At 36.8% G+C, this 12847-nt stretch overlaps 1 protein-coding gene across 2 annotated transcripts in view; it reads left to right on the top strand.

Annotated features, from left to right (window-relative positions):
• Positions 1–1430: 1430 nt before the first annotated feature.
• LOC127174833 (collagen alpha-1(XXIII) chain) overlaps positions 1431–12847 on the top strand; it is a 59150-nt gene continuing 47733 nt past the window's right edge. Inside the window, exons 1-2 of one of the 2 annotated variants that reach the window (XM_051125450.1) lie at positions 1431–2056; positions 9406–9475. In XM_051125450.1, coding sequence (XP_050981407.1) covers positions 1772–2056; positions 9406–9475 — 355 coding nt within the window. In that variant the 5' untranslated portion in view covers positions 1431–1771. Of the gene's footprint in view, positions 2057–9405; positions 9994–12847 lie in introns of those variants that run through there. The other variant, XM_051125448.1, reaches the window with a different exon arrangement.

Genomic DNA, 12847 nt, shown 5'->3' with positions numbered 1-12847 from the left:
GTCAGATGGATTTAGAGGCTTTTGCATCTGCACTCTTCATATTGTTTGTCTATTTCTAATTTTCTTTCTACTTTGCTTATTGCTGCTGTTCTCTCTGAGAGCGACCAAACAAATTTGTTGTATCACTACAATAACAATAAAGTCTTTACTTATTTTAAAGTCTGTGCTTATTCAGCTTTCAGATGATGTATAAATCTCAATTTCAAGAAATTGACCCACGTGACTGGTTTTGTGGTCCAGGGCCACAACTAGATACTTTTACATTGTTGATTGACTAAACTTGTAAGAAAGGAAAATGAGATCTAATAGTGTACAGGTATCTCATTCTTTCTCTAAGGGCTATCCATAACGGTTTTACTGCAGGGATGTCAACAATTCACAAAGCTTATATTCTTGAAATTACATAAAACAGAACTTTACAGACTGACTGAATAAATGTTGCAGTTATATTTTATTTATCTTTTAATTCTCTATATTCTTTAGGTTTATTTCAGTGTAGCATGTGGTTAGTAGTGAAACCACTAACCAATTTGTCCAAAAAGGGCAAATCATGCCTGTTTCGCAGGAGTGTCTGTAACCTTAAAGTCTTTTCTGTCATATTAATTACTCACCTTCATGTCGTTCCAAACCCATAAGATCTTCATTCATCTTCAGAACACAAATTAAGATATTTTTGATGAAATCCGAGAGCTTTCTGACCCTGCAGACAGCAACGCAACTGACATGTTCAAGCTCCAGCGAAGGTAAGGACATTGTCAAAATAGTCCATGTGACATTAGTGGTTCAACCGTAATGTTATGAAGCTACGTGAATACTTTTTGTGTGCAAAGAAAACAAAAATAACAACTTTATTCAACATTTTCTTCTCTTCCGTGTCAGTCTTCGATGCGCATTTATCTTATGATATTCTTTGAATATTAGCTTGACAGTTTTGTTTAAAGGTTTAAAAAAGTTTCAAAAGGCTTCAAGTTTGAAGGTTTTATAGGCCTTACAGACAAACATACAGTTATATGGCTTTACAAATAAGAGAATAACCTCTTTATTTCTCAGAATGTCATTACCTGTTGAATTTCTTCCAAAAAGTCCTCTTCATTTAAATTCAGCTTCCTATGGAGTGTGGCCAGATCCATTAGTAGTGATTTTGGCAAGTTGATGCGTAGCGCGTTTGTTTTTTAATTTGTAGTCTTATGTTTTGGTAACTGAAACGTTGTTTGAAAACACCTCTTTAATTCGCACCTTGGGTCTAGGTGTGTGGATGAAGAAAGAGTTTCTCTTACTTTAATGATTGTGTGGTTACCATGTCCACTCTACGCATCGATTCAGCAAGGCACCTAAAAATATCGTTCTCCAGAGCCGGATCAAAGCCCGGGTCAGCTCCTCCGTGAATCCCGCCCTACCGTTTAGCCTAAATAAACCGAAAGGAGGGGCTTGTCCGCGACAGAGAAGCGCAGGGTCCCGTGGTGAGCGCTGCAGAGCCGTGTAGTGTGTGTCAGGTTTCATTCTGAGAGAGACTCAAGCGCGCAGCAGTCAGACAAACCCGTCAAATGGCACGACCGAAACACACGGACTCCCACTAGAGCCGGAGCTCACTCAACCATTATCTCCATGCACTTGAATGAGCGGCATGCCTCAGTTGAGGTCGTTTTGAAGATTGATATTTTCACGTGAAAAGCGGTTTAATTGCCTGACAGGAGAACTTTAATCAGTTTATCTGAGCACGACCCCGTCCAGCGTGGATAAACATCAAATTGCCTACACAGGTCTCACAGACATGGAGGACATGAAATTGCGAGTATCACCTCAGTCCAGTCGGGACAGGACCTGCGTTCAGCATCCTTGCCAAAAGCGTCTTTTGACGAACTGGAAGGACGTGTGTGCAATCTGCGTGTGTTTGATCTCGTTCGGAGTTTGTGTGTTGCTTTACCTGAGGACGTCAGATCTGCAGTCCAGGGTGCTCAGTTTGGAAAAGGACAGAGATCCTAGTATCTCCAGTTGGATCTCGCTGGAACAGGTGGAGCCCGTCCTGTGGAGTCGGCTGGATCAGATATTAGAGGAGGTGAGCGGTGACTTTTATTCTCCAGACATTTGTCTGAGGTTGTAATAATGATTAGTCATACTTATACAAGCTATTTGCTTGAGACATAAGTGTGAGGACAGAGTGCAAGAGAAGATGTTCATGTTGTCCCACCTTGTTAAAGTGTTATCTTCAGTGAGAGGTTAAAAGTGCGTTGTTCAGAAAGTTCAAAGAGCAGAGAAATTTTAAGGTAGAAGATGAGGAATATGTTTCTGGAACTACGTTCAGGTGTGTGAAAATATGAATTTGAAGAGCTTAGCTCTCAGTCTCTTCGTCCGTATTTAGTTTGTTTTTCGGCCCTTGTTTGTTTACGCACTTTCACTGCGCACAGTTTGAGCTCCGGTGACTTTCAAAGGCTCATGCACACGGATCAAAATAATTAGTTTTTGATTGCGCGTACCAGTTTTTTTTAGAGCATTTGTTTAGTTCTGTTTATTTATTGTTTTTTGGTAGCGTATTATTTTATTCCTTTGTATTGTTTGTAACATTGTCTTTTATTGCGTTTATTGCTTTTTTTTCTTTTATCTCCATTACAGATAAAACGCGAAACAAACTATAACATAAATAAACTGCTAATTACTTTCTTTTTTGTTTCATCTGACAGAGAAAATAACTTTTATACAGACTTTAAATAAACTTAGTTAATTTTCGTTAATGTTAATATTTGAACCAAATGTCATTCGCCATCACACGTAAGTGTGATAATTAAATCCTGATTATTAAATTAAGTTTGTTAGCTGTTCAAATACCAGATCAGAGTCTTTTACATGACTCACATTTTTCACATCCTATTTAGCATTGCTCTAGAATGAGTGTCTATAAATAACACAATCATATTGCCAAAATTTCCTGCTGCCATTCTGACACATTCATTAGTGTAGCTGTCTTAATAAAAGTACGTATAATTGATGTGATCCTATTATCCACACTTGCCTGAATTTTAAAAAAGTCTATTCAATGATAAATAGACCAAATAGACCTCTGCTATTGAAAGATATGACTGTTGTTGTTTAGCAAAACTTTTATTTGCAGCACGCAAGACCTGCTGAACCCATTGTGTCACCATACGACCACCTGTTTTACATCAACAATCAAGCAGTTTTAGGGCTCTCGCCAGCTTTAGCGTGGACTGAGCACAGCGTCTGTGTAGAATAGGATTGAGCTTAAAGTGGTGAGTTGGAGAAAAGCGAGAGATATATATATATACAGTATATTGCCTGCAGCCGTGGACCCTTCACACTGGCCTCTGGTGGTTCATCACCTAGCTGCATGTAAAATATTTGAGGTGTTAAAAGTATCTTGGGTAGAATTTTTCTCTGGGGAAGGCTGCCATCGCACTATCTGCGGTTTATAAAGTAATAGAGTCTGCGGAGGATGATGGAGGTGAATATTCAGTGTGTTAATGAGAGTACGCCAACTGGAGTAGAGGCAGCCAAGTGTGAGTCAATCTGATTGCAGTATCTGACTAATGTTGAGTCATTTACAGGTGGATCTCATCCAGGGAATAAAAATATGAATTTGATTTGCTTATTAAAAAATAGGCACCTTTCAGGCATTGTAATATGACAGTTAGGCATTTCATTACCCATTCTAATTTACGTAATGCAAAAATCGTATAAAGAATTACAGCATTATTGTAACGACAATGTAATGAGAGTCATTCTTCAGAATAATGGCAATTGCAAAAAGTAAAACGTCCACATGCATTACACTAATGAGAGTTTTAGTGGAAAGTGAGCTTAATTTGTAATGAAATAATGCTAAAATAGGCTTCAGTTTAGTTTAAAACTGATGGGACTTTGAAAAGCGTCTGAAATGTGTTTATCTCTATCAAGGGCAGATGTTTTTCATAGACATATTGACAACTGACGTTTCAGCGTCATCATAAATTTGCATGTATATGACTCCGTTAAAACTGAGAAACGTATACATTGAAAGTGCCTGTTGAAGGTTAGAATGGTGCTGTTTTCACAATTTATAACAGAATGTGCCTTTAGGGGTGTAATCAAGATCTGTTAAGGGGGAAAGTAGCTAAACTCAAGAGAGAGAGAGAGAGAATGAAAGAAATGGAAAGAGCGATAGAGTTAGGCCTGTAGGCACAAAGTCTGGGGTCTTAGTAATAATCGGACATTGGAATTGTAAAACGTTTTGTCATCCTTTCAAAATAGATTGTTAAAACCAGATCAAATACTGGGCATCGAGTTACCATTAAAGCTGGGAGGCAGAGAATGTCTCCCCTCCCTCTTAACCTATCCCTGCAAGCACTGGGGCATCAGCTGTCTCATGCCATTACCACAACCTTACCATTTACATCACGTCATCTAAAAGTCAGTATGAAAAAACGTTTGCAAACCTTTCTACTTTCATGCATTTAAAACAAAGGGTCTAAAAATGCATTATCGCATAGAATAAGCTTTTTTGGTTCTCCAAAGAACCTTTCAGCAAACAGTTCCTAAAAGAACCACATTTTTTTCCTTAGTGTGAAGAACATTTGAATTATTTAAAGAATCTTTTCCGGTAAACTTTTGTGCAGTGGAAAGGTTCTATGCATGTTAAAAGTTGTTCATGCAACCATCAATGTCAATAAAGAAGCTTTGTTTTTAAGAGTGCAATCATTTACATGTTTTAATGAGGTATTTTATGAGAAAAATGGAGGACAGGACATGATGTAGAAATAACTGGATTGTGAAAAGTGGGTGTTGCATTCCAAAATAAAGCCAGATGGTTGAAAAACTTTCTTCGTCACATCAGCTGAAAAAGTCGTTTCAGAGGCGTCCAAGTTATTACTTTTTGATGAAAGATTACAAAAACAAACATTTTTTCTCATAGGATGAATGCGCACATGAATCGTGCACAATGAGACCAGAGGAGCGTATTAAGAAAGTAAATATGGTCATTGTTGATTTCATGTTGACTTTCAGAACACCTTTATTCGAGCATAAAGGAACACACCCTACTAGAATTAAATGCTTCAGCAACTTAATGTGCTTTAAAATGAAAGCTAAGTCTTTGTATCTTTAGATCTTGTTCAAGGTTCTTCCCATCAATGCTAACTTTCAGTGTTGGGGCTAGTTACTCAAAAAAGTAATATATTACATATTACATATTACTCTCAAAAATAGTAATGCCTTACTTTACTTTATTACTCCCTGGAGAAAGTAACTAGTTATATTACTAGTTATATTACTAGTTACATTTTTTTTCTTAATTACTCTATAATTGCCTGAGATGCATCAGATGGAGGGAGAAGATACAAAGGAGGAGTGTTCTTTAGGGTCTTTATTACGCCAACAACTGGATATGTTTTTGGTCGATCGGATCACAAGTGGACAATGGAGACACAGTCGTTTACATCTGGCGTTTTAATCCATCTCTTCTGTCCACTTTCGACCACTTCTGACCACATTCCTGCATTTACATACATTACAAACTCAACTGACAGGCGTCTCTCCTGTATGACTTCATGTGATTCTCTTCAGACATTAGAACTGTACATGAATTATGAGCTTCTAGAACGTTTGACCTCCTAACTGAAGATCTTTTTACAAATATAAACAAAAACAGTATAAATAAAAATAGTCTAAACAAAAGAATAGCTGTATTAAGTGCAAACAATAGTGCAGCCATAATCAAAGTAGGCTAGGCTACTCTCTCAATGTTCAAAGTGCAAATAGAGACCAATTTTTTAAGCCTGATACAGAGCTATAGACAACTACACAACCTATTATAGGATACATACAAATAACAACATATATATGTTATGTAGCCTAATTTGCGCGCACTGTGGAACCGCTCTCTAAAAGCGCGTATTAAAATTGCTTTTGAAGGCGTGTGCGCGTTTAACTTTCGGTTTCGTTTTAAGGATCGTGCGAATTCTCAGCGGCGCTGCGCGTGCTTTCTACAATACGAGACATTAATTTAACAAACGAATTTGAAAGTGAGGGGGACACAAACGGGATTTTGAAAAGTGGATGTGGTCAAAAGTGGACAAGCTGAAAACGTTTTACACCCCTATTTACACCTGTACTTAGCATTGTCCACTTGTGATCAGATCGACGCATCAGAAAACGCATGTTAATACCAGGTGAAACAGGGCCTCTAATTCTTGCACAGTACCTCTCTCTGGTCAGTGTCAGTAATCTCAAATCCAAAAAAAAAAAGCAGGTGTTCTCAAGTCCAAACTTATTTAATATAATCGCAACATTTTGCCGTCATATAATCGCACAGGCTGACATTGCGATTGCGATACGATTAATTGTGCAGCGCTACTGGGAACCTTCCTCTGAAAAAGAGCTTGCCGTTGTTGACGCTTCCATTTTTCCCCATCTGTCTTTGCGGGTGCCGCTCTGCTGCCGGCTGCCGGGTGTCGACCATTCGGTGATGGTAAATGATACCTCGTGCCAAACCCAGACCAATCACTGTTCCATTCACGCCCCCACCCCTTCCCTTCTGTTCTCTGTGTTGTGTGCCTTGTGTGTGATGAAGGTGCTACTGGCAAATGTAACGCAAGTAACTAGCTCGGGAAAACTGTAATAATATTACCATTTTCAGACGAGTAATGCCTTACACTACTAGTTACTGAAAAAAGTAATATTATTACAGTAACGCGTTACTTTGTAACGCGTTACACCCAACACTGCTAACTTTTCATCACTGGTTACTGTTTGCTCAATGTGACACTGCGTTATTGTTTATAAGAGCTCTTAGATTGAAGTGAAACTGGGTTTTGGATGCACTTTCCCCTGGTTTGAATGTAATATAAAAATTAAGAAACATTTTATTTGGGCATAACCTGGGAATGCAGCACTGGAAAATCCTGAGTTAAAGCTCTGGCAAACCTTATAGCGTGTGCATTATCCCTGGATATTGCTCCTGTGGAAAAGAGGTTTACGCACAGCACAGGTTCCCTCCAAACTGTAATGCATTTTCCACGGCTTTTGTGCTCGCAGAGCAACCGTGTGTTAGTTAACCCTGCTGTCACACATACAGTATATTTTCATCTTAGCATTCTTTAGGTTTTCCTTTTCTTCTTAACCTCCATTAGCTGTTGCTGTTTTATAATATCTGTGGTGCTGCCGAGTGCAGTAGTGTGGAAAAACTGCTACAATAGCTTGTAGTGTCTGAGAGCGGTTTGAGTGAAGACTTCTCCAGCTGGAAAGAGGGGTTGCCAGTATCAACCAAATAAAGCCCTGGAACGATCAGTGGTTAATATAAACTGGGGCAAGAAAAATGTCCGATTGAAGCCCCAGAATTATTTAGCTTCAGTGTTTCAAAATTGGAGGAGAGGGCATGACCTGTAGTACCACACTGCAGACACTTGACAAACTTTACAATTCAGTAAAGTCATAAATGTAGCCAATCAATGATTGTTCCGCCAGTGAAATGGCACTGCATACATTGGGTATGTCTGTTATAGCTGTGGTTTTGTAAGTCTGGGCTAAAAATACAGTAGTAGCTCTGTTTAATGTCACTTCTGTGGAAACTTCATGTTTTAAAGACACCAACTGTTCTTTACATCCTGATCATTTATATACTATTCACTTTAATACCTTCACTACTCTGGAGTTTCTACAATGTATTCAATTTGGTTTGTTTCAAAAAGTGACCTAATATGCACACATTGTTAATCAAATAACTAATGCTTCACCTGTCAGTGCCTTCACTGCACATAGACGTGACGCTGTTCATAGGGCGAACAGCTCCAAAAGATATGCAGAAACAATAGAAGTTGTGCCCCTGGTGAAGGTCAGAGCAACAAATATTTTTAAGCTTGTTAGGTCAATTCAAAAATAGCTTTTCAGTGGGTTTTCTTTTAAATCCGTTACAAATGTCACTTTATATATTTAGATTTACATTAGTGCTGGTAGCGTGTGCTCTTTAATTGCATGCACAGCGGCGGTGCGCGCTGTAGCCTGTATCATTTCATATTAAATCGCGAATGAAACTACGTGCATGCGTGTCAGATCCACATCACGTTCAGCAGCGGCAGCTCTTAAAGTAATAGCAGCCAAATAACCTAATAACCCAGCTGCTGTGATGTCTGTTAATCAAAGAACATAAGAAAAAGGAGGAAATCAATAACTTTTGTCGCTTTAGGCATTCATCTATATTTAATTTCGTATTTAGTGATAACTTTATTACATTTCTGTATATTTCCAACTTGCTGAGAGGGAACAGGAAACTATGACAGTTATTATAATTGGTTTATGTGAAGATCCTTTAAGTTCACTTAAATTAGAAGTTGTTTTTTTTAAAAGTCTAATAAGTTAAAATTGATAGCTCTTAATTATACTGTAATGTTGAATGTTTATAGTCAATGGTTAAATATTAGGGAAAAAAGAACAATATTCCAGAGACATTAGTAATATTGGTATCAGTGATACTCACCTCCAGTCATAAAAGAGATGCCATTATATAAATATTAAAAATATACAGTCTTTATGTTGTTTCTACATCAATTTGAAGATTGAATGCAAAATTATTGCAACATAAAAATATATTTAAAAACTTTAATGCTAGGTGGTATTTACCGTGATTAATTTCAGAAAAAAATGTGCAATAAATTAGTACATTTTTTAATCGATTGGTAGCACTAATTTATATATTTCATATGTTTACAATTTAAATAAAATGTATTTATTTATTTATTTATTTATGAAGTTATTTAATAATAATATTTTTAGATATTGTTTTGTATACTTCAGTATTTTTAGAATTTTTACACTTCTGTTCAGTAGTTTTACTGAAATAAATGAATGCTTTTATTCAGAAGGACACAATGACAGTAATGATATTTGTAATGATACAAAAGATTTGTATTTCAAATAAAGGCTACTGTTTTGAACTTTCTAAAAAGGAAAAAAAAAATCACGTTTTAAGCAAATAATAATAAAATTTTCTTGAGCATAAAATCAGCATATTAGAATGATTTCTGAAGGATCATGTGACACTGAAGACTGGAGTAATCATGCTAAAAATTCAGCTTTACCATCACAGAAATAAATTCTATTTTATTTTATTAATTATATATATTATTATGTTTTATTAATATTTTATAATATCACTGTTTTATTATATTTTAATCAAATAAATGCAGCCTTGTTGAGCATAAGAGACTTCTTTCAAATTTTAGCAACCCCAAACCTTTAAACAGTAGTGTACTGTATATTCTTAGTAAACTCTTGGTTAAAACAAGGCTCAGCAATTGTGTGGGAAATGTTTGCACGAATAAAAAATAAAGACTAACAATTAACAGCTTTTTTATTATACCTTACACAATGAGGTTGATTTCTACACAGCTGACTTCAAATGTCCTGTTTCTTTATTTCCAGAAATTAGCTGCACGTCTACCGAAGATCCGAGCGGCTCGGGATGCACCTCACAGCTGCATCTGTCCACCAGGTACGTCTGTTAACTTCATTCATCCACAGCTCACCCCTCCTTGATCTCTACACACCTGTAATAGTGTGCTCCGCCTGTTACGTTTGATATGCAGTTGACTGTATGTTGCGGTTAAGCCATTTGAGCTTTCCTTCTGCGAACAGTCTTTTATCTGCAGGCATGTGAAGAGATACTATTGTTGCCAGGATAGAGATGTGACTGACTAGATCTCATTTCCCATGTAATGTAAATGAGTAAAAAGAGTCTCCTCTTCCTGACCCATTCACTGGTGCCCTCGGATTGGCATTGCTGTGATGACAGGTGCAGTCGTATTTTCGGGTGCTGTTGGCAGTCATTGCTTTCACTTTGTGCTTGAGCGGGTCGTGATGCAAGCCGGGGTGTTGGGATGGCGTCATATGGCCGCTCCTGAGTGCAGAGAACAGTCAACAGGGTTCACAGCATATGACTAACAAGTCACATCCGTTTGTCTGACAGGAATAACCTGTTAACTCTTTCGAGGTAACATTTTTTGAATTCTAAATTACATACAAAATTTTGGCATGAAACTCTTAGATGGCGTAGTCTGATAGGTCTAACTCAGTCTGACATAATAACATCATTATCACATGGCACAGCTGATTGGTTCTCTCCTAAATCGGTAGCCAGTGAGCTCGCAACATTTACATATATGACTAGTGCTTGCTATAGCAGTTTACAGGGTGCTTCAGAAACCCTCCACCTTCTCCAGCTCCACCTGTATAAATGTGCTACGAGGTGATTCATGTATGCTATATGGGGTTATTTTATGTATGTTATATGTGCAGCAGCAGTATTTCTTACATGCTCACAGTACCATGTTGTGAATGTATTGGCAGTAGTAAGTCTCAGTACTTGCTCTGCCACAGCAGCAATAGCATCAGTGTTAGCAGATCTATTCTGAAAAGATTAAATACTTTACACATACACATTAAATACATACACCCTTCAAGAGTTGTTATTGAATGAATAATATTAATAATTTACAATATTTATAGTAATTTCTTATGGATGTGGTTCTTCTTTGGTGTTGCAACATATTTGTTATGTTTGCATATTTTGTTTTATATTGTGCTTTGTTTGAAATAAAAATAAAATATAAGAAAGATGAGATAGTAAATATAAATAAATAAAATAATAAAATTAAATTATGTATACAACTAAATAATATTATAGAATATTAAATATCTAAAATATTTTTGAATTGTATAAATTAAATTGTGTGATATAAAATATTAACTAAAAATTATATCAATATTAAATAATAATGTATTATAAAAAGTTTTTAATAATGTATTATCATTATTATTTAATCAAATGTAAATTCATGTCCAAGCATTTTCGTGTTTAAATAAACATTATTTACCCTACCAAAAAAAGGAAAATAAATACATTTTATATTTTTACATTTACAGTGTAATCAATATTCTGTTTATCAAAGTGAAGTATGAATCTCATCAAGTTTGTGTTTTTAAGCATTTTACATTTATTCTAAAATAACTCAAGGCAGTAACAATTTAAACACTATATTTTATATGTGAACTTATTTTTAGCTACTCTTTTTAATAGTTAACTTTTAACTATTTTTGAATATATTGAGTCATCAAAGCTTGGTAAACATTGATCACAGACAAAAATTTACGTTAAAAGCTGATTAATCACAAAAAACTCTCTCAGATCATGTTTTCATGCCATTTTAAGTCTTATTTTGACATAACAAAGTGGTTATATCTAAATGTGTGAGTTGTTTACTTACTTTTTTAAATTTCTCTTCACATTAACGCCATTATATTCATTTAGACTGATTTTTGCGAATGCGGAACTTGCATGAACCAGTCACAGCCAATCAAAACGAGTCAAATCAAATCATATCGTGATGGAGGCATTGCCTCCTCTCATGTGACTTTCCCCATTCATTCTCGATTATCCCAGCCAAACTCACCGCACGCTTTACGGGGTCTGTTAAAACTAAATGGGCTCAGGGGAGGCGAAAGAGATGTGGACTCCCGCTGTAACTTTACCTGCTGGTGATTTATATACTTTTTAATATTATATTTTGTAATATTGGCATTGCTTTATTTTTGTACTACAATTTTTGTGAGCCTTCTTGGAGGAAACAACCCTGATATATGTATATATCCGGCTAACAGCGAAGCTTCCTAGCAGCTACATTTTAATTTGCTTCCCTAACATAACCTCCAGATGTCAGTCATTAGACAACCTCTTGTGTTATAGCCTGCGTGTGTGAATTTACACATCTCTGAGAACCAGGCCAGATGGTACAGACATCTCCTTGTTAATTAGGCTAGTCAGTACTAGTCATTGTTGTGTTAACTGAGTGGGAAGTGACTTCAGACAGCGTAGTGAAACCAGTTTAAAATGGACATGTCTTGGATAGGCACTTTTAAACCAGGTGTGGGGACCATTTAACAGCAGGCATCCCAGATAATGGCCGTGTTGCTTGTTTATGGCCGTGCCGTGGGAGAGTGTCTGATCTCGCAATACAGTCTTTCAACCATTTGATGTAAACCAGGCAGAGTATCAACATAAAATGTCACTGAATTGACTGTAAATACAGTGCAGTGAAAGTACAGTTTGTATACACTGTGCATGTTTTTTATAACGCATGTGTGTAAAAGCTATGTGTATGTGAGGAAGTGTCCACATATATGTTGTTCTCCATGTCACCAGCTGCCGCTTGTCAATCATTCCAGCACGCAGTGTTCAGATGGCTTCCATTCCATTGTTTATTTTGAGTGCTCAGCGGTGGGTAATAGTCTGTGACTCCTTCATCAAACGCACGGACTGGCTTGTATACGTATAGCATTGATTTAGTGTTTGTGCTACAGTTGAGGCGTAATAACTTTTCTATTCACAAAGGTATAATTGTATGAAGCCATCAACAAAATAGTGCTTTGGTGTATACTTAGCACTTCCTCTTCCAAGTTCATAAAGAATGCTATGTGTTAGTCATGTGCAGTTCAGCCCAAGGACAGTATATTATTATTCTTGGCTTGGCGAGTTTAAGCGAAGATGGTTGTTTGTAAGAGTACCTGGTGGTTTGATACATCATTTTTATAAATGTTTTGTGTTTATACCGTGCCTGTTCCTCTTGCGGTGCTACTATGCTCTTAAAACAGCTGGCATATGGGCTCGGGGAATGTTTCAACACATCCAAATGAGTTTATTTTTTCTGATTTTGCGAATCCCATGGGGCTTCAGAGGTTAAGTTCACTCAACTCGTGTTTAAAAACCCATTTGGCTCATTCTCATTCACTCGGAAATCCTCCAAGATTTGTTTTTATTAACAAAGGCAGCGTCGGTTCATACACGCAACTGTTTACCCTGCAGCGCAGC

This window comes from Labeo rohita, chromosome 13, assembly GCF_022985175.1.
Source record: "Labeo rohita strain BAU-BD-2019 chromosome 13, IGBB_LRoh.1.0, whole genome shotgun sequence".
Taxonomy (NCBI): domain Eukaryota; kingdom Metazoa; phylum Chordata; class Actinopteri; order Cypriniformes; family Cyprinidae; genus Labeo; species Labeo rohita.
This window is presented reverse-complemented; position numbering and strand designations above follow the sequence as displayed.